General features: G+C 37.2%; 2 protein-coding genes across 2 annotated transcripts in view; both read left to right on the forward strand.

Moving 5' to 3' along the window:
• The window catches only part of LOC145233044 (activating signal cointegrator 1 complex subunit 3-like), a 30,007-nt gene extending 17,892 nt beyond the window's left edge, over positions 1-12,115 (forward strand). Inside the window, exons 29-45 of the mRNA XM_080097702.1 lie at positions 39-204; positions 489-655; positions 1,120-1,265; positions 1,705-1,825; positions 2,224-2,366; positions 2,905-3,163; positions 3,918-4,060; positions 6,898-7,036; positions 7,544-7,712; positions 8,067-8,183; positions 8,458-8,626; positions 8,918-9,069; positions 9,503-9,626; positions 10,078-10,189; positions 10,553-10,650; positions 10,980-11,152; positions 11,730-12,115. Coding sequence (XP_079953828.1) covers positions 39-204; positions 489-655; positions 1,120-1,265; positions 1,705-1,825; positions 2,224-2,366; positions 2,905-3,163; positions 3,918-4,060; positions 6,898-7,036; positions 7,544-7,712; positions 8,067-8,183; positions 8,458-8,626; positions 8,918-9,069; positions 9,503-9,626; positions 10,078-10,189; positions 10,553-10,650; positions 10,980-11,152; positions 11,730-11,883 — 2,552 coding nt within the window. The 3' untranslated portion in view covers positions 11,884-12,115. The remainder of the gene's footprint in view (positions 1-38; positions 205-488; positions 656-1,119; positions 1,266-1,704; positions 1,826-2,223; positions 2,367-2,904; positions 3,164-3,917; positions 4,061-6,897; positions 7,037-7,543; positions 7,713-8,066; positions 8,184-8,457; positions 8,627-8,917; positions 9,070-9,502; positions 9,627-10,077; positions 10,190-10,552; positions 10,651-10,979; positions 11,153-11,729) is intronic.
• Positions 12,116-22,781: 10,666 nt separating this feature from the next.
• Positions 22,782-25,362, forward strand: LOC145234617 (uncharacterized). Its single transcript, XM_080099326.1, has 2 exons — positions 22,782-22,883; positions 23,056-25,362. The coding sequence occupies exon 2, from the start codon at positions 23,277-23,279 to the stop codon at positions 25,104-25,106; it is 1,830 nt and encodes a 609-aa protein (XP_079955452.1). The 5' UTR covers positions 22,782-22,883; positions 23,056-23,276; the 3' UTR covers positions 25,107-25,362.
• Positions 25,363-25,402: the final 40 nt, after the last annotated feature.

A 25,402-nucleotide genomic window follows, 5' to 3' on the forward strand; every position in this document is an offset into this window, starting at 1 on the left:
TTTTAGTTGCACAATAAATAACTTGATTAAATTTCCAGGCGCCCCTACTGGTTCAGGAAAGACCGCCGCAGCAGAATTGGCAATCTTCCAAATGTTAAACAACCAGCCTGGTAGCAAAGCTGTGTATGTTGCTCCACTGAAAGCTTTAGTGCGAGAACGAATGAAAGATTGGTCGAAACGTCTGGCTCCAAAACTCGGTCTCAAGTAAGTATGGGTCCCATAAAAGTCTGCAAGGGTTATATAGGGTCCAATCTGTTGTTTTGGCACTACAGTATATCTTATAAAAGTATGTTAGAGTGACTGTTAATATGTGCCCAAAATATGTACAAAATACTTTCTTTATGTAAGCTTTTAAACAGTTTTGCTTTACTACAGGTTTGAACTTAGTGTTTTTAATAACTTTTACGTGGTAAGATAATAGACCTTTAAAGTTTTTGCACTCTACACAATTACATAATTGTACTGACAAAGCATAAATGCCTCTCCAGGCTTGTAGAACTGACTGGTGACATCGCTCCTGATATGAGGGCCGTCGCGCGCTCTGACGTCATAATCACGACTCCCGAAAAGTGGGATGGAGTTTCTCGAAGTTGGCACACGAGAGGATATGTTCGACAGGTGGCGCTACTGATCATCGATGAAATACATTTACTTGGTAAGTGGATTTTCTCGTTGTTGTGCTTAAAGACAAATAACTGAATTGGACATTGCAAGCAAAAATAAAGCAAAGAAATTGGAGTTGAAATTTTATGTTTGCAATTTGAAACATTATGCCTTCATATGGGGTGAATTTGTCAGATATAAAATTTATTTCTACGTTAATTATTGGAAATATAATTGAAACGCTGTTTATACAGTAGTTAGCTATCGTATATTTATGGGGACCCATGTGATTGTAAACATTAAATCACTGGACAAAAGTAGTTTGTGTAAATGCTTACAGAAAAATATTGCAGCAACACCTGAAGTCATGTTGGCCAGGGAGTATTTAAAAAAAAATACTGTTTCGCACAAAAAAAAAACATTTCTATGATGGAAAATATCACATCATGTAAAAGGAATTGAATTAAAGATAACGAATATTACGAAATCATATTCTGAACCTATATTTTTGTGCAGGTCAAGACAGAGGACCTGTTCTAGAGGTGATTGTCTCAAGAACCAACTTTATTTCGTCACAAACCGAAAAACCTGTGAGAATTGTTGGGCTCTCTACTGCCCTCGCGAATGCACGTGACCTAGCTGATTGGCTTGGAATACGACAGGCAAGTTTTGAACCTCATCTGATTAAAAGTTTTTACAAAAACGCTTCCTTGTTTGGAAGTCATTCAGTCACAAAAGCACCTTATTTCAATTATATTTTTTCCAAAAGTTATTGGGTATAAATTTTGAAAAGGCATTTTTTCAATAAACATTGTCACAGCTGTAGTGGTAACTCATGTTAAGTTTCGCATTTAAAGTTTTTTGTTTAATTACCAATCACATTACCTTCATCTGGTCAAAAATACCATATAAAGTTTCAACAGTACTAAAAATCTTGAACCTATTAGTCACTTGGCATTCAATATTGCATGCACAATTTAGGGTTTACATAAAAACTACAATCCAATATAAGTTTAAATGCGTTTCGATGAGAGCTCTTGGTATCATGTAATGACTTTTTTGTGTGTCGGCCTTTCAATGGTGTGGTTTGTTTCTTTTCAGATGGGATTGTTTAACTTTCGACCATCAGTTCGTCCAGTTCCAATGGAAGTCCACATTGAGGGATTTGCGGGAAGACATTACTGTCCTCGTATGGCTACAATGAACAAACCGTGCTTTCAAGGTAAATTGTTTCTTGTGGTATAACACCTGAAAACTTATTATTATTCACAAAGCTTTTTATGAGTCACAATCCAAAACCAAACAAGCTCTTGTTCCGTGCAACCAAAAAGCAACTTAAGTAAACAGCCGCACTTTAAAGGCATCTTAACCTTTTCTAGTCGTATTTTGGATCAACGAGTGTTACGCTACAAAAATATTTTGATCTGTTGGGTAAAAGTTCCAGATAGTGGTTTATACGAAACTTTTTTTCTCGTCGTCATACATATAGAATTTTACCAGTTGTATTTTTGACATCCAGTAATCTTTAGTGGTTTTAAAACTGTCCAATTTTGCACGCTTCTATTCACGTTATCAATGTATTTTGAGAACTGTAAGGCTGATAATTTCGTATTTTTTCAGCAATCCGTACTCACTCGCCAGCCAAACCGGTACTGATCTTTGTGTCGTCAAGGCGACAGACACGGGTCACTGCACTTGACCTCATAGCACACTTGGCAGGAGAACCTGATCCCAAGCAGTGGATGAATGTGGATGAGAGGGAGGTAATGTGCACGAAGTTATTTTACATCAAACTGTAGTTTTTTTATCACATAATTACCTATGCTAAGCTAAAAATCCCAATTGCACCAGAATAATGAAACTACCTATGGACCATTGGTTGAAGCAGGGGATTGAATTTGCACCATTTTCAACTTTAATCCTCGAACCCGATTCAAACAAAAATCTACCATGTTTAAAAACACAAATTGGGATTCGGTCACTTTGTATCGGTTAAACCAAAATCTATTAATGGGTAATAAATAAATTTAAGACGACTTTTTCTTTGTTACAAAGTAAAACATTAGCTTTGTTGCTGAGTTTTTTGTACTTAAAAAGTGTATGGTGTCAATTTAAACTCGAGCATAAAAACATTGTTGCAAGAAAGGGGTTTGATAAATTTCTAGTGGTAACGTCAAATTCGTCAAAAATTACGCCCTTAATGTTCAACGGATGTTCGGTGCAGAATACTGTATAAACCGCCTTGTTCGGCACACCACTAAACTTAACTCATCCGTACAAAAAACAATCTTTTAATGGCAGATGGAAGAGCTTCTTCACTTAGTGCAGGACACCAACCTTCGTTTGACCTTGGCGTTTGGTATAGGGCTCCACCATGCGGGATTAGTGGAAAGAGACAGATCTTTGGTGGAGAAACTATTTGCAGAGCAGAAGATCCAGACTCTCATAGCTACCTCCACGCTAGCATGGGGTGTTAATCTACCAGCACATTTGGTGATTGTCAAAGGCACCGAGTATTTCGATGGCAAGCATGGGCGGTATTGTGACTTCCCAATTACAGGTACCAAACTATCACATGTGTCAAGTGTTAATAAGATGAATTGATGGTCAAATACAATAAATTTTGGAAGCTATAATATTCACTTTTAAACAAAATGAACTAGTACAGACGATTGCTGAAGACGACAGTAAAGACAATTTTATCTCAAACATTTTTGAGATTATTTTCAAAAAACTTTTTGAACCTCAAAAAAGGTTTGACTTGTCTATAGATCTAAACCAGTGGTTCCCAACCTTTCGTCGACCATGGCCCTCTTAAAGTAACTTTTTGGCCTCGTGGCCCCCTTCAAGTTACCATGTAGGACCTGTGGCCCCCTTAAAATGTAGATAGCAATCTCGCGTTGGAATGCGGTATTAATTTTGGCCTTAAACAGGTCTAATAGAGTAAATGAGCGTGATAAACCTCACTATAAACAAATAGTATGTGAAATAGTCGATTAAATTCGGGAATAAAATTAAAGTAAAAATGACTTTTAGTGGGTGTTTCTTGTGAATCTACGCCCGTGGTCCCCCGGAACACATCTCGTGGCCCCCCTGGGGGGCCCTGGGCCCTGGTTGGGAACCACTGATCTAAACCAAATACATGTAGTCGCGTTAAGACACTTTTTCTCAAACTTTTTTACTGGGCTCATTAGGGTTTAAAAAAATACTATCTCGACAACATCTTGTCAAGGTTTTCTTCATTTTAAGGTTGTTTGATTTTCGTTTCCTGGAATTTCAAAGAGTTCTTTCATTTTCATATATTTTCTTCTTAGATGTCCTGCAAATGATGGGAAGAGCTGGGCGGCCACAGTATGACGACAAAGCGGTCGCAGTCATTCTCGTTCATGACGTCAAAAAAGCTTTCTACAAAAAGTTCTTGTATGAACCTTTTCCGGTTGAATCGAGTTTGCTAGAGGTAAGGCAAGACTCACTAATTTAATTGCATTAGTTAAGATGAACAGAAATTCATTACTGGGATCAGCCCTGAAGCGTCTATGCCAGCGGTTCCCAAACTTTTCTAAAAATTTTGCCTGGTGGACCCTTTGCAATTATTTTGATATTTCGCGGCCCTATAAAAATCAAATGGTTTTCAAACTTTTTCATTGTTTTTTTTCAAAACGGTCACTTTGCCATTATATCGAGGACTCGCGGACCTTAAGCCTGAAGGTGTATTTTAGCAATACGAAAGTTGATTTACAGAATTTTAGCTTGTTAGGTATGCAAAATTACACATAACAACGATCCAAAGACAGAAAACATTACGATAGTGCGCAAACAATTGCATTCTTGATAGTTGTCATGCAATAAAGCAGTGGTTCTTAACCGGGGTTCGGCAACGCCGAATCAGGGGTTCGACGAAGGTCTTTTTTTGAAGTACAATACAAATACTCGTTTTTGTCAAACTTTAGGGTCTATAGTCGCTAAAAACGGCAATTCGTATTTGCTCAATATCAAAACACTGGAAGGTTAAACTTAGGCAGGGGTGTTTTAAACTGCTCTAAACAGTTTTTGTGGTACTAAAAAGAGTATTACCAGCCTAATAACCATATGTGTCAGACTTTGTGTACGCCTACTGTATGCCAACAATGCGAACAAAACAGGTACCACAAGCATCACAATATAGATTATGACATCATAAACACTTAAGACTGATCTCCTCGCTGTACAGCTCAATCTGTGCACCAATCCATTAATCTGGACTTTTTGGGCACTTTTAGATGGTATATATATATGATATAAACCAAGTATTTGAAAACAAAAAGCAGGTAAATGGCGGCCGTTGGTGAAATAAGAGCTAGATATTAATCTGGGCTTTTTGGACCTTGCCGGAATTAAAGCAATCATAAAGTAAGTTGCTTGTACTATTATGTCAGAATTTAACAAAATGACAAACAGTAACTGTTGCCACTACGTTTGAACAAAAACTAATTATGACCCACCAAACAGAATGGGTTAAAAACCCAGGATCTAACTTTGGGGGTCGACCAAAGGCTGAAGAATATCGTAGGGTAGGGTTGCCATATTTTATGATACACAATCCCTGACAAAATTTACCTCAGTTACATTAACCTCCCAGTGGTTCTCAAACTTTTTCATTATTTTTTCTAAACGGTCCAATTGCCATTATTTCGAGGGCTCGCGGTCCTTAAGCTTGAATGTATATTTCATACAAACGAAAGTTGATTGCAGGATTTTAGCTAGTTATGCAAAATTGTGCATAACAATGATCCAAATCTGACATCACAGACAAGACAAAAACATTACAATTGTGCGCAAACAATTGCATTTTTGTTAGTTGTCATGCAATAAAGCCTATTGTTTAGCAATGGAGACGGTCGATTCTCACTTCCACTTTGATTTAAACTTATTCAGTTTCATAAACTGACGCCAAATAAATATATAGAATTACTTCCACCTTTTCTCGGTCACCGCAAAATTATACCACCACGGATATAATTTTGCGGTGTCCGTAAAAAGGTGGAAGTAATTCCCTAATGGACCCCAGTTTGAGAACCGCTGCGTTAACCTTTTTTGCGATCCAAACACTTTTATTATGGAATAAATTTCGAAAATTCGAAAGTCACAAGCACGGCGACACGAGAAAACGTTGTAAGATACTCTGGTCCTTGTCAATTAACTTTCTGCGAAGGATTCAGTTTAGTTTTTAGGCTAAGCTCACTACTCTTACTATCCTTGAAACAATAAGCACATATATCACGGGTCGCCTTTACCACTCTAAAAGCCATTCGGACCAATTTCACACAGAAACAAACAAACACTGTGAGCCACAAAGACCTTTTCAAATTTGAAATAAAATGCCGCTGTAAAAACGGTTTTATTGTCTCACGACATTCGACTTTTTGTTGTTAATTAGTTCCTTGCATATGAGGTACACAGTTAAAGCAAATGAAGTAGCATCGAATGCTGTGTTTTCTTGAGACGCAGGTTTTTATTTGCGTATTTAACGCGTATTGTTAGACAACTAGTAAGAAACAGGTATTGTTACGCGCGCACACACACTGCAAAACGAAACAATAACCTTGTGCGTTAACCTGTGCGCCGCAAGTTTACCTCTTTACGTTTCGTGGTATAGACGCGGTTGTAGTTTACTAGAAACTTTCTTTGTTGGTACAGTGTATTCATAGTAACTTATATATATATATTTTCCTTAAATTCCTGACTTTTAAGTACATTTTACCATTTCTCCCTGACGCAGATTTAAACACTAAATTCCCTGACATGTCAGGGAAAATCCTGACGTATGGCAACCCTATCGTAGGGGTACGGCCGTGATAAAAAGGTTAAGAACCACTGCAATAAAGGCTATTTATTCTATAGTAATGGAGGCAGTGGATCTCTAATTGTACTTTGATTTAAACCTATTCAGTGACACAAATTGACGCCAAATAAGATTATAGAGGCACGTCAACCTTTCGCGGACCCGGCAAAATTGCTTCACGGACCCCTAAAGGTCCGCGGACCCCAGTTTGGGAACCGCTGGTCTATGCAGACCAGCGATCACGGCACGCTCATGCATAAATCACAGTACGCGAGGCCCATTGAATGCGCCATAGCGAATCAGCCGGTCACCAAGCATTCTTTTTTCTAGCCTACGCCTTGCCGTAGTAAATGATTGGTGACATGGCTTCGGTATGGCGCCTTCAATGGGCCTGGCGTACTGTGATTGATTGCATTAAAGATACTATGTTTCTTTTGGTTGTAATTTTGATGAAACCTAATCATTAACTACAGGTGCTGTCAGACCATCTGAATGCTGAAATAGTTGCGGGCACAATCGCTAACATACAGGAAGCTATGGATTATTTGACATGGACGTATTTCTTTCGTCGTTTGCTCATGAATCCAACTTACTACGAACTGCAAGATACAGGTTAACATCTTGTTTTCATATTCTGTAACAAAAACTCATAGATCTGGCTCTTGACGAACATCTCTGCAAGTGAAATACTGACAAATGCCCCTCACTGCCTTTTTTGGCTGACGACATAGGTATTTTTTACGTATTGGTCATAAAAGAGTGGAAATGGATACGCACCATAGCCTAAACTAGTAGTTCTCAAGCTATTGGTCATGAATCAGTCGTCAGAGCTGCTTAAACTTGGAGTATAACATAAGAAAATAAGCTCCCATAATAACTTGTGATTGTACAGTTATAAATTCCGTATCAAACTCGAATATATGTGACCAGTTTGGAACCGATTTTTACTAAATATTTGGGCCTCGGAAAAAATAGTTTTAGGATCGCTCGGTTATAGTTAGATACGGAAATTGCACTCATACTTATGGCCCCAGTTTACCCATTGTTTAACCCACAGTTCCTTATGTCCAATCTTGCAACATTTTACGATACTGAACTGGTAATACTTATTTACTACAGATCACGAGTCCGTTAATATATTCCTGTCCAAACTGCTCGAAAAGGCAGTCACCGATCTACGAACCTCCGGGTGTTTGGAGGAAATCAATTATGATGATGAAAACTTGCTTGATGCTACAGGAGCAGGAAAGATCGCATCTTTTTATTACCTCAACCATCTCACCATGAGGTGAAAATATTATCTTTGTAATTTTGTTTTTGTATTGGGTACTCTAAATATCAAAAGGATGGGATTTCAACTGTTTGATATTTTGCTTGTAAATGTACAATGTACAAGTAGTAATCACTAGTTTTTTGTGTATAATAAGGCTGTCTTTTTTTTTTTTTGGCAATTGTTTGTACTAAATGTTTTTCAATTTCTCGGGGTTAAATATCAGAAAAACTGTTTTTTGCCTTCTCATGAGTATGTGTCAATGGCGAAAAGTGACTTAAAGAAGAAAGTCTAAAGGAGTAAAAAAAGTACTTTTTGATACATTCCTTCGTTGCTAATTACTTCAACCTATTCCATTGCATTCAAAAACAGAATGCTGGAAGAAAACATGAAACCGGACTGTTCTGTGGAAGATATCATCCAACTACTTTCGGAGGCTCAAGAATTCCACGAGCTGCCAGTCCGCCACAACGAAGACAGCGTGAACAGGTAAAATTCTACTTCTATACGTCATGTATAAACTAGATATGACGTCACTTTATACGTCACGTATTCACCGATCTGACCTCACCATTTTACGTCACGTAAAATCGATGTTTCGTCACTTTTCATACGTTACGCATACATCGGTATGTCCTCACCTCTTATACGTCACGAAAAACCTATATGACGTCACTTTTTACACATCACGTGTACACCAGTATGACGTCACCTTTATTACGTCACTGGCATGACGTCACGTATAATTGACCTATGTTTTTAGCGAGCTGGCAAAGGATCTACCGGTGAAGGTGGACCCTTCTACTTACGATTCGCCGCACACGAAAACTTTGTTGCTCTTGTACGCCCACTTGTGTAGGACAGTTCTGCCCTCCACTGATTACGTCACTGACCTGAAGTCGGTTCTGGATCAAGCCATTCGCGTTTTGCAGGTGAGTGAATTTTATATTAAAGTGCTAAACAAAAAGAATCAGTGGAGGGCAGAACTGGGGGATTACACTAAACAAAAGAGGGATTACACTAAACGTAGTTTTGCAAGTTGTTTATCATTTTTTAAGCATAGTGGGCTAGTTTGAAAGTAGGTTTGTTTTGTTGGGAAAAAAACAATGTACAGCTGGAAAATTACAGTATATGTGTAGACGTATCATACTTCTAATCATAAGCGGATAAGCATGTCATTTTATCTTCAGGTTTAGGCTGCACCTACAAAACTTTTTTTTTAGGCGTTCGTTGACGCAAGCGCAGATCGTGGTTGGATTGTTACGTCACTTAGATGTATGCACGTCATCCAAATGGTGACGCAAGCAAGTTGGTTTCACGAAAGCAGTTTTCTTATCTTGCCACACGTTGACAAGAGAAATGTACACGTTTTTAAGTAAGTTGTTATTTTTTCACAAGGTAAATATGAACGAACTGGTTTAATACCGTTTTTTCGTACATTTCAGTTCGTAAAAAGCTTGGCAAGTGGATTATGTAAATAACCGAATTCGTTTGAACTATAATTTTTTTCTTACTTTTTTATTGTTTATGCTTATAATTGCCTGTACCCGAGTTGCAAGCGGACCGACACTGATCTATTTTACTAAATGCCGTTATGAATATAGACGTGTTTAAAGTCGAATTAAATTTAAGCCTGTTTCATTTAAACTTAGACCGAAGCCCCCAAATATGGTTAGACTTACATCTCTTGTCCAGACTTATATGCGGTTAATTAACACTATTCTGAGCACAAAAAATTACAACAGACAATTGTTCAAGTTACGATTACGACTGTTTGCTAACTTTTTCAGCTGCTATTAACTTTGTAGAGATATTCGTTTTGGCAAAAAGTCGGTGAAGCAGCTGCCGGAGTTGATGTCAGTTTATCAGAAGCAGCCAAAAGTTGTGGAACGAATTCTTTCCCAAACTTTCAACAGCAATGAGGTTAAGAAGGTAATTACAAATTGTACTCCAAGTCAATGGTAAATCACCAACTGTTACTAGATTATATCGCATCTTATTTTGGTAAATTAAGCACCTCATAAAACGAAATGGTTAGAGCACATGTGCAGTTTTTCAGGCAAAGGCTTGTAGCGTGTTAAAACCAAAAAATTTAAAAATACCGTTGATGCCGTTTGAGGAACAAAAAATATATCGTACTGATTAAGCAAGATGGCCGAGTTTAGGGGCTCTCAAACTTGCTCTTAAAATACGTTGTTAGCCGGGCAAATATTTAAAAAAAAGTCTGAGTCTTATATCAGATACAACTACTAAAGGGTGGTCGCACTGTCGGTGTGTCTACGAAGAAGTAAACAATGACCTTCTTCAACTCAAAAATTGCTGTAATTTTACAAATTATGCGGAAGGCTAACATATTTTTTTAATCGTGTCGTTATAATTCAAGGTGTGCGACCATCTATCAAGACTACCTGTAGTGGATGTTCAGTTAAGTGTGAAGGGTTGGTGGGCTTCAAATACAGATAAAGAGGAGCAACGCAAAGTACCAGCCACTTTTCGTAAGTAATTTATATGCTATAGTTACTGTATTCAATTGTGTGCATTTCAAAAAACGATCAAAAACTACAGTAAATCTCGGATAATCCGGATCGATTTGCCTCAAAATTTTTTATCTAGATCAGGCGAAGATCCAGATTAACCGATGTCTATTAGTTAAAGCTTTACCGCATTACAAAACAATTTATACGTCAAGATTTGTCGGAAATAGGCAAAGATCCGAAATAACCGAATCCGGTTAAACCGAGGTTTACTTTATATGCTGCTAGACAACGAAACTTTATGCAAACGTGAAACCTTTGTCGTTTAGGTGCAAAAAATGCATTTACAGGTTGTTAAAAAAAATGTTAAATATGTTTTTTCAGAATGTGACATCCGCGACTCTTCGTCATGGCTTACGGTGCACGCCGATCAAGAATATTTTCTCAGTGTGAATTTACGGCGGTTAAATGCAAAAAATAACGTAAGTTTCAACTTTAAAAAAATACCAACTTCTGTGAAAAATTATTCCAAATGACTTTGCCGTACCTTTTGTTTAAATGTTGCAACTTTGAAGTTTTGTGATGCAGGTGTCTTGGTGATTTATGTTAGTCTGCCCAGTTTACTTATTCGGGTCTAATGAGTTAGTTATCTGGACCTCCTAAGACGTTTTATTTGAGTATATTGAGTATATTTATCAAGGTCTAATGCGTCTGATTTTTTGAGTCAATTTATCCGGGTCTACTGGGCCACTTAATTCAATTTATTCGGGTCTCATGAGGCAGCCCTTTTTAGTCAATTTATTTTTTACAGAGGGGAAACGACAAGTCTTTGTCGCCACGATTTCCTAAACCGAAATTAGAAGGTTGGTTTCTAGTTCTCGCTGACCGGGAGCGACGGGAATTAAGGGCACTCAAGCGTATCAGCACGCTCAAGAGCCACTCATGCGAGAAGATTTCTTTTTGGACTCCGAAATCTGTCGGAAGGTGAGATTTGTTTATATTTCAAACGATGACTGGTGAAATGAAAACAAAGGACCGAAAGTTTAATTCGTATCAGAGTTAGTAGAAGTAATCGTATCTCATACTTTATTTATGTTTTATTTCAGCGAAATAGTCACTTTAAATTTAAGATGGAAACTTAATTCATACCAGTATGTCACTCTAGTGGTTAGCGAAACCGCATTTCGATCATAAGGTTGTGAGTTCTAATCCCGTCTCAGGCACTTGAGTTCTCTAAGCAAGAAACTTAAACGGCCTTGGTGAAATCTGATGGGTTGAATAGGGCACCAACACCCTAAGTAAAAAATAATAATAAACGGACTTGCAATAAAATAGAAAACTCAAAGGCATGCTCATTGCAAACAAGTTCAGCAGTCAGATGTGCAAGTGATCAATTTAAGTATACTTTACGATAAACTGCCTGCTAAATTGTGGTTTTTCTATGATGTAGCCTTTCCTTTGTTGAACTGTTTTGCCATGAACAAAGGATTCCCCAAACTTGCCTAAAAATGCCAAGGTGGCAGTATAAAGAATAAAATAAAAAACATTCCCTTTGTTACAGAACTGTTCTTACGCTTTGGCTCGTATCAGATTCCTACCTCGGCCTGGATCAGTTGTATGACGTCAGGCTTGACGTCATCGAAGCGGATATTGCGTCACAGATGAACCAAGAGGTTCGGATGGATATGAACAGCGAAATTGGTCCTTTCACATGACGAACGTCGGATGTTTTGGGGTCATGTGACTTGTTTGACAGACATACGTTGTGTTTGGGTGCAATTGAAAACACTTATTGCGAATTGTTAATTTCTTGCTTGTATGTGTGGAATGGTATCAAAGAGGGCTATTGCGGTTGTAGTGTTCTATTCTCATTTCTATATAGCTGACTGCTTATTTGACGTACTGCTTAACTAATATGAAGTAAACACGACGATTTTTCGCTGTTAATTTGGACATCAGATCTATCAGCCTTTTAGGTGTTTGGTTTCACTTTCAGACATGATAACAATTTTGGCATTCGCCAACATTAATTTGAACCGGGTTTTGTTCAAATATCAATGGTATGTAATTTATTTGGTTAACATGAGTCCCTAATATGGCTTGCAGGCTTAAACAAAAGTTCGTTTTATCGCGTTTTGGTTCTAAGGCAACAAAAAGTACTTAAAAAACACAATCCTCATTGGATTCCATCAAATTTTCGTTGTATCGCGACTGTTTGCGTTATTAACACATGTTTGTCTTTGCGAACTTTTTGAAACAAATTTGGAAGCTTTTTCTAAAGCCCATCGATTTTTGTCGTTTTGTGTGATCGCATGTTGGTTTTGCACCGAAGCTCACTAAGTTCCATTATTTTAGTTCAAAATAATTTGGGTTTTGTCTTGTCGGTGTTTTTGTTGTGGTTTGTTTGAGGTGGTACGCTAAATGTGCATATGTTGTGTCACCAGCGTTTCCAAAATACAAATGAGAACATTACAGCGCAAAAAAAACACGCAACATTGTGTTGTATTGTATTAATTTTGAAACCGGGCATGACAAAAGCAGTACAGAAACACTACACCAGCGGCTGCAAAAATGTCGTGGTCGTAAATACGCCAATGCAAACATTTGTACATAAAAAGGAACATAAGACGCAGCAGCCGCAACCTTAAAGATGTTGTTGTTTGTTCATGAAATGGGCCATTGTTGCCAGGCATAATGTGTAACCAAGAATTGCTCATCCAGCAGTTTTATTGTAAAGAAACGACGTTTCGACGTCCTATACAAGACGCCTTCATCAGGATAATGACATATCTTGCAAAAAAAGCTACAAAATGCAAAACTTACACTGTTTTAAAAACTGCTGGATGAGCAATACTTGTTGTTGAGATGTTTTTTTACAGCGTTAAGAATCTGCCAAATTTACATGTGAGCCAACTTTAAATTACTACGGGGCGTAGATTTGCCTCAAACTACCCAACATAGTGGATGTATTGCTTTTTTCACTTTGGGCTGCATTTCGATTCTGTATCAAACCCAGGTAAACAGCAGTATCATCAGACTAATTAAATCAGTGGTTTTCAACTCGTTTCAAGCCAGGGACCACCTGCCCAGTTTATGAGCAAGATTGAAGTACGCATACAAAACAACCATTTGGACTTGAAACATACTTCTTTAAAACCGATTTTCAAGAAGTGAGATACATTTATTAACAGCTAACATTTTGGTAATCTTTCAACATGCAGCCTAATCATCTCTAGTTTATTACTAAATTTAGTGGATGTCCTGTGGACCACCAAAAAAGGCATCATGCATGGACCACCATTTGAGAACCACTGAATTACATCAAGTTATATCAATCCTTTCTGAACAAATACCGTACTAGAAATGAAATAAGTCAGTAGACAAAATCCTTGTCGGTTCCGTTCAAATCAATACTGCATCCTGCCTCAGACAAAAATATCTCCTATACGCGTCGTGTTATCTCTGATGATTATCAGCACAAACAAACACAAGAAATAAGAAAAACAAAAATAATTTTCTTAAGATTTCACTCTGTTTTGTGTTTTAAAAATAGAGGGAATAATTGTGCGCTACTTTGCTTTTAATATTGTGCTTTTAAAGACTTTTTCCAAATCTTGAGCACTGGGATTGCTAACTATAAAATTGAGATCGATCAAGTATCGAAAGTGTTTGTTCAATGTCAGAGCTCTTTGTTGACTTAGTGTGGTTTTTCGGGTAAGTTTTAAATTACCCTGACTTTGTAACAGGGTTAGTGAGTAAAGAGGCTATAAACTTATTTGCAAAATGACTCACATTGCTGTGATAAGCACCAATTAAAATGGATTTAACGTTTTCTCAAACAAAATAGCGGAATTCAAAGTATTCATTACTGCTTTAATCAAGGGTAAAAATGTATTGTTCACTAACTGTGTGATGAATTTTTTTCCATATTGGCAACTTCATTAAATCTTTGGGATCAAAATTTAACTCAAATGACGGAATAAGTTTATTATGTACACAAGAATCAAGTTTTGTGAGTTATTCTAAATCAGCTTGTGTTGTAATTGGGTTTAAAATTGAAATCGAACCTGAATGTACAAACCGAACCTGAATTTTAAAATACAAAACCCGAATCAGGCCCAAAGCTATGAAACAAATGGCCTGAACTGGAACACGATTTGAAAAGCCAGGCCCGACTTACAACTCTATCTTGGTTCAAACCCAAGAACAGAATACCAATAAGGAAATGGATTCAAATTTATCAAACATCGAGTCATTCATCCTTATGAATTCAAGATAAATATATTTTTCCTATGCCGTATCATCGCTATCTTATTCAAATAATAAGCATAACGTTCATTGCAGTTTTCACCCGGTAACGAGCTGGGAGATTCTATTTTAAAGTACTGTATTGTCAATAAGAAAATGATCTTTATTTTTATTATATATCGGTCGTATTGCGCAGTTAGAGCTTTTTGATATGTGACGTTATTTGTCAAACAATAAAGCTATCACGAGCCGTGCGTGACTCTACGTCACCGCTAAAACAAGTATGCTCACCAAAGATTAGTTAATATTTTTCCACTGCTTGGCTACGGTAAACGACTAAGAGCCCAATGCTGTACAGTGGACTGACGAAGCCAGTATCAACTTAGACCAGTGGTTCCCAACCGGGGAGGAATTCCTCCATAGGGAAGAATTTTATGAGTTCAGGGGAGGAATTTCATAGAAACTGTACAAAAAAATTTACATTGGAAATGTTACAGAATATTTTTGTATATGCATTATTATGTCCATTATAATTTGGACCCGGTTCACACTTGTTACCGGTTGTAAAGGATTCTAAACTGAACATCCCTAATTATAAGGTCTGTTTCCAATTGCTATATCTTTGTGTTATATTTGTTTGTCGTCTTATGAGGAGGAATGAATAGTTCGAAAACTTGCAAAGGGAGGAATGTAACAAAAAAGGTTGGGAACCACTGACTTAGACGGAGAAAAAAATTCAAGATGAATAGCATAACCATGAGATCTTAAAAATACATGCTTTTGGCAGCGTAGCACTCCTTTGAATCGATCTTTTTGCATTTAGTGAGTACAATCAACGACAGTTTATCTTTAAAATTTAAGGATGGACGTTTTTTATGAAGTTACATCCAGTTCAGTAAGTGTTACAAAGATTACAAAGAAACAGAGATGTACAAAAATATTCAGAAAAGATTTCAAAAAATGGAGTTGTTCAACAAAATAGCTTAAAATAGAGTGTCTTCGGTGCATACGACAAAAATACTTTTTTACTGTACTAAAGTTGTCAGGTTTTTACTTAGGTTTGGTAAACAAATTTTGATAAACCTGCTGACCATCGCAAGAAAAAAATGGAATACCCAAACGAAAAAGCCATGGAACCACCGGCATATTCGCAGGCCCCACCACAAGCACCATATGCGAGTGCTCCAACTGGTGTAAGTAAATGTTAAAGACCAAGTTAATTTAGATCAATTGGAAAGACAAGCTAGCGGCGATTTGATACATTTGCTAACTTAACTTTACCCAAAGATTTTTTAATAGTTGCATTTTATCCGCAATAAGCGAAGCTCTGATCTTTTCAATTTAATAGCCGAAAACGTTTCCATTTTTAAAGGAAAACACTATAGTCACTTAAATCATATTACACCAGGCCATGCAATTGAGGGCGTTATACCGAATCAAGCCAACTGTGTTCACCTTGGCTAATTACATAAATTACTATTTAGTTCAGCCAAAACCTTCATCAAGTATGTAATTTAAATGCTTTTTAAGGTTTATTCAACGTTTAGTTTTTTAGATATCCTTTTTACCGAAATTAACATTTTTCTTGGTAATGATTTTTAGATGCCTGTTGCTGGTCAAATGCCGCAAGCGGCTCCGACGTTCCAGCAACCCGTTACCCAGGTGTTCTACGGTGGTGGTGCCCCAAATCAGCCCCAGCCGCCCCCTCAGCAAGTGACGTATGTGACCCAAACCACTTCGAACCCTGGAGCATATGCCAGCATGCAATCTGCTATTCCAGTTATGCCGATGGCTTGTGCAATAGTATTGTGCATTGTCAACGTTGTGTTGCCTGGTATTGGTAAGTATTGACTGGATATGGGTCCACAAAACGGTATTTTGATGCTAAAAGGTTGTTGTTGAAAGATTTTATGTGTTTCTTTATTTAACGTAAAAGCCAATCAAAAAGGTGGAGTATAGCCTAAAAATTTGGTTTGAAATGATTTACTGCTTCTTTTAATTATAGTGTGTATGCGTGAGAGCATTTTTAGTTGCAAAGTAACATATTACTTATGTGTTTCGCAACAGAATGAAAATAAATGGAATACGACCACTTTAAGCAAACAATATTTAATCGTAAAATTACTTTCACAATAACATTTCCAAAGGTACTATGGCCTGCATAAGTCCGTTTTTACACAACCAGCAAATGGCTTATCCAGTGGTGGGATTCAGCCGGTTCGCACCGGTTCTATGGAACCGTCTCAAGAAATTTTGTGAGATCAGCGAACCGGTTAGCATTGCTGATTACTGTCAATGGACTTTTCGTAACAGAACCAACTGAAAAATATGACTATTGTGATAGAGCCGGCTGACAAAAAGTTTGAATCCCACCACTGGGCTAATCCTTTCTATTTTTTCCTAACCTTCTTATTATGAACAGGTACAATCATAGCATCATTCACGGTGTTTTGCTGCGCTAACTTGGGGCAATCAGGAGGTGGAAAATTTGGAACGTTCTGTCTCAATTTCTGGGTGGGATGGTTGCAAATTTTAACCTTATTCATCTTTCTAATTGGATGGGTGTGGAGCATTATGTGGGGTATTGCTTTTATCTCAGCGGCAGGTAACTATAAATTTGAATTTGTCTGTAGATTTTTGACCGGTTATACCAACTATAAGTTCATCAATAAATCTAGGTTTAGGAATAACCTATTCATAAGCTTAATTCTGATGGAAAGCGTAATGTTATTCATGCTGGGGATTTTGGTTTCGGATTTCGTAACGATAGCTTTTACGATAGTAAATTAAACATGATTGATTCGGGCCTGACTTTGCACTTTGGCTCATGTGTCTCCTTTTTTACCATATTTTCACAACTTATGACCCGGTTAAAGTTGGTCATGTGGCATGTTAAATTTTCAAATGTTTCGACATTACTGTGGGAAAAAACAGCCACCCCCTAATATGTAGGCCTTCACCTACGTCAGTTATAATGTTTGTAAATTAAATTTACAAATGTTTGTAAATTATTATGATAAGGGTATGTTAGGTCTGGGTGGCAAGTTGTATTTACAAAGTCATACGGGACATTTATCAAATATTTGACGTGTCAAGGTCCAAGTTAAATAAGATTAAATTATACACTTGACACAACGAACTGGAAGTCGCTGTAGGGGGTCAGTACTGCAGTTTAATGTTCCGCTGTCGTTGTTTCAGACCTAACCTGTCCATCAGTGATTAAGTTTATTAACACTTCCTAAATCCCAGCAGAGAACACCAAAATTTAATTCACAACGCCGATATCGCAAAAACAAAAAATAATAAGATTTTGAAATTTTGACAAAAAATTCTTCGCTTTTCCATTGCACAAACTTTGAAACACAAGTTCAAAAATAAACCCACACATGATACTGTGGTAAATCGATACATATTGTTATGTTTATGACTAATGTGAAATTTTATCCAAATGGCTATTTTAAAGATTTGTAGATTATGTAGCGATTGACACATCTAAAATTCAAGCTACTGCGGTGACTTATATATAGTTAGCACTCATCCAATAGGTATATCGATATTAGATGTATGATTTTCTGATCGCATACTTAATTGGCACCACTCCTGATTTGCTATAGAACCTTGACATGGATCGATTTTAAACAAATAAGTTTAACATTTGTCAATTTTAAGTTGATGCAAAATTTTTCAGATCGGTTGTTATAGAAAATAATTGAGCGAATTTGTTATAATACTTAGAAGAGACGTATGCAAAGTTAAACTTTGTTTTTTTTTCAGCTGCTTACGGTAAGCGAGAAACTGTAGTGACCACTGCAACCACAGTGGTGAACGCAGACCAACATGTGATGGTCCCTCAACAGCAACAATACGTCGCACAGCAGCAAAATCCACAATATCCGCCCGTTGGATATGCGACCCAAAAACCCTAATAAATAGCCTACATTTTGTAAGCGAACCTATATTTGCAATGTAAAAAAATGTGGACAGAAAGTAATTATGATTTGTATTGTAAAAAGTTTAGATTGGTTTGTGGTAGTCATTTTTGTTTTGTACCTTGTGACTTTTACACACTGTGTAAAATGATTTTAGCGGTGATGGACTTTATTGATGGTTAAACTTAAACTGCAAGCGCAATTTCGCACTTTGAGGTAACAATTTACCGATATACAATAAAATTACAATGTTGTTTCACTTTTTTAAATGACATCTGTTTTTGAGATTTATAAAATACCGCGACAAACTTAAGCAACCACAAGGGTGCTTAATACACAGGAATTTTAGTAATTATACTTTTTGAACATTGTGAAGCAATGAAACTTTCAGTTTTGGGCTGAGTTTATTTTCTCAGTAAAACAAGTCGTAGACACAAATACGCTAAGATATAGCCTATTTGCACAGTCATACATTGGAAACAATCCAAGGCTATATTTACATAGTTTACGGTTGATTAGTTTTTTTAGCATCTCCTCGACTGGTTCCTCCAACGTTTCTATCCCAGTCGTGTTTACACACTGTGCGCCACACTCACCTTTTGTGAGCTCCCATCACCATTTGTGATCTCCACGACATTAGTCAAATTTGGGAATCTTTTCAAATGAATTATTGTGTCGTAACTTTAAAAAATCTATTGGGGTCGGGGTGAGGGTTTGTAAAATCAGTAACATTATAATTCAATCTTAGATGACCTTTTTGCACAATTTTTTTACAAGCGTTAACGTGCGGTGTTTAGTACCACCCCCAACGCTTGTGAGAATTTAAGTCCAAAACCTCACCGGACCCCAATAGTCCTAACCCTCAACATTTTTGGTAGACTGCGTATGAGCACGGGCCTTACTTTTGCGACCCCTTCCGTATACACTACGATTATCGGGGCGTATATAAGTTTACTAAATAAACGTTTTTATAGCTTACAACTTTACTATACAGATAATCATTCATTACCACACAAACAATTTTTTTTTTCACATTTTAAGAATAATATTTAAAAAGCGATCAGCCTCTGTGAAATTTTGTGCCACTAAAAGCTTGGGGGTACGAAAAAGCGTGTATAACTGTAAATTATTAGTTCTTTGTGAATTGTCACCAAAAACAGCAATTAATGCGTCCAATTTTTCATAAAAGCAAACAAGGTGGGAAGCATGATATAGTTTAGAGCAGTGGTTCTTAACCTGGGGTTCGTGAGATGGTTTCAGGGGGTCCATGGAGGGAAATATGTTAAGTATCATTAACCAACAGAAGAATATTTATAAGTTTCTCAACCACTTTTACAATCCTGCATACGAGTGCACGCTGTTTATTACACCTTAATTATGCCAAGAACAATTACTTTTTGTGATTGTCTTCCCTATTGTGACATCATAACACACATGGACAATAGACTTTATAGGACAAGTGATTTGTGAAGTTATATATACCAGAAATATTATCAATTCGATGCGTTGGCCACTACAATATAGAAACGTCATTGATTTTAAAGGACTGTGAAGGTGGATTTAAATGCTTCAAAAGCATGACAGGGTATAATGCAACAAACGTGAAACAAATAAAGACTTATGGTAAATTGCGTTGGGTTCTGCAGACTTACAAAATTCTTAAAAGGGGTCCGTGACTACAAAAAGGTTAAGAACCAGTGGTTTAGAGAATCCACAGGTGAATATCACAAAATTCTGAGGGAGATGCACATACTCCACAAGCTAAGTTTTTTTGCACATAATGTCGAACGACAGTGGGGGTGTTGGGTGAGCTTTTGTTCAAGTAGTCCAAGATACGACAAAGATACACACCCCAACAAGAGAACCAATATAACCAGGAGATGTATGTTTTACAACTTGGTATTGCCAATAGAGTCCGATTTACCACAATTGCATTTTCCTTTTGAACACATAAATGAACTGTTTATAATTGCATCACAAACATGTGGTCAATCTGGACAGCACTTCAACCAGATAACTATGAACATATTTGCTAGTTTCCCAAAATGGCTTTCCCATCAGCCCTAACTGGTAAAACTTGATACTGCAGACAAAATAACAAAGACATCTACTGTCCTGCATACTTTTTTTAGTGCCAAAGTATCTCTTTGCTATGTTGAACCAAATATGATTGATTTTGAAGATAGCACTGAAACCTTATATTTGGAAAATGGAGATCAGAAAATGCCTCTGTAGCGATTGCGTCATAATTTGTGCAAGCTTTGCAGTGGTTGTTTGCAAAATTGGCTCGTTGTACTTGCTAAAATGCTCGAACTTTGATAATATTCCCTGTTGCAGTTAAATTAGGAGGTTGATCGACTTTGCTTTCTGGTGTTTACCCGCTTTAATCGTATGTTTTGTCTTGTGCGGTGAATTAGTCGCTGTTTTGTGTGTGAGAAAATGTGCAAGAGCCAACGGCAAAAGTATATAGTTGTACAGTTAATGTCACGTGTTATGAATTTATGTAACGCACCGCTGATGTAATAGCTCATAACAGTTTTAGTCCTACCACAGTTAACTCGTTTGGCTTACTGTTCAATTACTTGCATTGGAGTATAATGTGTTGGTTGCTAGTTAAACTTGAATTTATATGTAAACTTTATTAAGTTACTATTAATTTCTAACGATTTGTTTTGTTTCTCAAAAATTCTATTTGAATAAGTTCTATTTGAATAAGTTGAATAACATTTTATTTGAATAAGTAATAAACAAACGAACCGAAGTGCAAGACACGTGTGTGGAGTTTCCAGGACTCTGTCCTGACAAGCCCAGGAGCTTGGGAGGTTAAGGACGGTGATATACCTCTTTAATTTGTAGTGACGCGATTATAACCTTGAGACTCATCAGCGAATCAGCGAACATAAACATTCGATCACTACACCTCTGTGAGAAAACTTTGCCCTGTGAAATGATTGGTCACAGATCTTTATGTATAGCATCAGATGTATCAAATTTTAATGCAAAATATTTTATTAGTGAACAAGGTTCTGTGCCCTGACAATCAGGCAGAATTGTTTAAGATGCTGTGGTTCCGATTTTGGAAAATTGGAATAGGCTACTTGTGCATTTGTTGTGGCAATAAATAAACAACAATACCAATAATATATTGTTTGTTTTTTTGAATGAAAAAAGTACAAGAACTCATAAATAAAAGTACATGAAAAAAATTACAAGGTATTTCTAATTCTAGTCAAATGATAGGTTTCATTAGTTTTACAAAATTCTTACACAGATTTATACTTTTTACGTAACATTTAAGCTAAACTGCTAAATAATCTTACATTCTTAACTTTATGATTTACTCGAAACTTACCAGAAAAGATTTTTAAATCTTTAAAATCTTATCCACAGTGTTATTACTAACATGCTGTTTTTGTTTTTTTGACTTGTTTCATTACATTAGTCAATATTTCATAAAAGACTACAATTTAATGTTATAATACAACCTTTCCTTGTGTAGAAAACATGTGAGTCAACTAAACATGCAGCTAAAGAGCATGTTGACTTAATTTGGATTTGTTCAATTATGTCAATCCCATCACATTGACTGAAATCTCTTTCCATTATCCACATAAATGCCTAAAATTGATTGTTTCCTGTAAAACAAGATTTTTCAAAAACTCAGAGTTGTATAATGTCGTGAGCAGATTATAAGTTGAGTAGAGTTTATTTCGCTTGGTCAAAGAACACACCACATTATAATCACCGTGTTACAGCGAGAAATTACTTGTACCGTATTTGCTCGATTGTAAGCCGCGGCTTATATTGTTTTTTAGCTGCCGTTTGTGCGGCTAATAATCGAGGGCGGCTTACAATCGAGGGCTGCTTATATTTTAATTTTATGCCGAAATTATTTCTACACTCCAAATTTTTCAATTATTTGGGGTTTAAAACATTTATGCGTGTACAGATTATACGTCGATATACGCTCTGTTGGGTACAGTTATCAACGTAGCTAACAGATATGGGCAAATAGTCATACCAGATAACAACAGAAAGATGTATTAAGAAACAATCGTATTTAAAATTCCAGGGTGCGGCTTACAATCGAGGGCGGCTTACATTATTTTTTTTAACACCTCAACATGCGGCTTACAATCGAGGGCGGCTTATAAACGAGGGCGGCTTACAATCGAGTAAATACGGTATGTGTTTTCTTTCCCTGTTTCTAGTTCATGTCAGTGACCTGACTTCATTGACTATGACGTAACAAGGCGCCTGCCATGATTGGTTAGAAATCTCCAAACGTAACAATGCGTGTGATGTCATTATTGTCGCAATCTTGTGCTGACCACGTTTTACAGTTCCTTTCTGTGCTGTAAGCAGCAGTTTAGTTGTCGCAGTTCATAGTTGATCCAATTTAATTTTGGAAATGTTTTGTTCTAACGTTAGTGTTTTATGTGTAGCTGTAAAAACATGAAAGTTTAAGTAATTGAAATGCTGAAACGTCGTAGTCCGTCAAAGTGCCTGTAATTCAGTCCTGGACTCCTAACAAGTTGGTACGTAATTGAATGTGTAAATTGTATATTAGTTAAATGTCATGATAATATTTGTGTATGAGTTAAGAGCTATTGACTTTCTTAATGTGACATATTCCTAAGTGTAAGTTTATCGGCCATATTGAATGTGCGTATTATTGCCGATTGTGACATGTTTCTGTTCATTTAACAGAGAACCAATGCTGTTGTGCAACAGAGGAGGAATTTTGTATCCGTCAGGCAGGCAGTGTTGCGTTCAAGACAAATTAGGAAACCCCCTAGTGCGGCGGTCGGTGCAGATCCAGGCTGCACAGATTTATGAATAAATTACGGTCGCTACATTAAAGTTCTCAACTTTGGGACATACGACGACCTGAAGTTTCGATTGAAGAAGACGTTTCTACATATTACAACATGGTTGTGACGAAGACATCGCTGAAAGCGATAGTGGAGAAACTCAATTCTCTCTACCGAGAAGCAGAAGAATTAATGATCAACAAACAGAATGTTGAAATGCTGAAGCAGAAGCAAAAGCAGAAGCAGAAGCAAATCTTTTCAACTTTTGAAGAGTACGTCGACAAGCACTTTGATTACGTCAGTGCTTCGAAACGTAATAATGCCAATTCTAAGGCTAAGGAGGAGCTTAGCGGCTTACGCGAGGGCAAAGAAGAATTCGAAATTCGCATCGACGAGTGGCTGTCTGGCATTGAAGAGAATCACGACGATAATGTTACCGTGAAGTCAAAGCGAAGTCACAATTCCCATGCGTCAAAGTCAGCTACTGTGCGATCATCGATTGCCAGTTCCCGTTCAAGTACGAAACGCACCGAAGCTGTTGTAAGGAAAGAACTGGCTGTTCTGAAGAAAAAACAGCTCCAGGAAAAACAGCGAGCGAAGTTGCAACTCGAAGAGGCAGAACGTCGCAAGCGCGAAGAACTGGAAGATTCTGAACAACGTAAGCGTGACGAATTTGAGCTGTTAGAAGCGGAACACGAAGTACGAGCTGCAGCGATCGAAGCTGATATCTGGGAGCGTCGGTCGTTCAATGGAATGCGCGACGCGCTGAATTTGGATGACGTTTCTACGACATCGGTTCCTTGTCGAATCGAGGAACATGTGAAGGAAATGCCAAAATCACCGTTGCGGCAAGAATTGAAATCGAAGACTGCTTTGGAAACGCTAGCTATGCAAGAACCGTTACCGGTCGAAAGTGCATTAGATGTGTCTAATGGCGACGCACCGAATATGGTTAGTGTTGAGCACAAGCCACAGGTCAGTGATTTAATGCACGTTGCTTCACTATTAAAAGATGGCCTCAATTTTTCATTTCATGTGCAAGATGAGGCACAAGGTTACCACTGGACTCACCAGACCTGCACTGTCCACCCAGTAGTGTGCTACTACAAAGAAAATGACGAATTGCATCACACATCCATATGTTTTCTTTCAGAAGAGTTGCAACAAGATGTTGTGATGGTGTACTTGATTCAAAAGAAAACCATTGAGTTGCTGGAAACAAAAATTCCGAATTTGCATTATGTAGAATACTTTACTGATGACTGTGCTGCACAGTACAAGAATTGCAAGTCATTTTATAATTTATCAAAACATGAAGTTGATTTTGGTGTGCAAGCAGCTTGGTCTTTTTTTGCCACTAGTCACGGAACATCCCCTTGTGACGGAATTGGTGGCACTGTAAAACGGTCAACTGCAATGGAAAGTCTTAGACGACCATTAGAAAATCAAATAACAACTGTTTCTGCAATGATGACTCACTGCAAAGAAAAACTTCCCACAATCTCATTTCTTCAACTATTTAGAAAAGATCTAGATGAATTAAGAACAGGTCTCAGTGATCGATTTAAGGAAGCATCCACAATTGAAGGAACCCGTGGATTTCATTATTTTAAGCCACTTGCCTCAAACAAACTGGGCATGAAAAGGAATAGCAGTGACATTGAATTTTCTCTAGTGGTATCTGTACAGTCTGGTGCTCAAGATGTTTCATCACAACTTCATGTAACAGAAGGCCAAATCATATTTGTTGTGTACGATCAAAAATGGTACATTGCTGTAGTTAAGGATGTTGACAGGAATAATGAAGATGTTTCAGTGTATTTTATGCACCCAAATGGTCCGTCTCGCTCCTTCCATTGGCCACAACAATCAGATGTCTGCTGGGTTCCATTTCAGCATGTCTTGTGCCCTATTGATGTTCCTTCACTCGCCACAACCAGAGGGTAGTACCATCTCAATGTGAAGTGTGAAGAAAAAATCAACAGAAACTGGATACGCTTTCAACATCATTTGAGATCACATGAGAACTGAATGTAGAGCAGTTTGGTGAGATGCAACACTATGCTCTCAACAAGTCAATATTTTTCTTATCACTGAAGCATTTAAACTTGGAACCAATCATTCAGTTTCTAGTTTTTTTTTTTGTTATGTTAAGTTTTTCTGTCATTGTTGTAGTAAAAACCAGACTCTAATTGTTCATTTATATGTTTGAGAGCATTCTATGTAATTTTTTGCCAGAAGCA

The sequence above is a fragment of the Phallusia mammillata genome, chromosome 6, assembly GCF_965637545.1.
Source record: "Phallusia mammillata chromosome 6, kaPhaMamm4.hap1.1, whole genome shotgun sequence".
NCBI lineage: Eukaryota > Metazoa > Chordata > Ascidiacea > Phlebobranchia > Ascidiidae > Phallusia > Phallusia mammillata.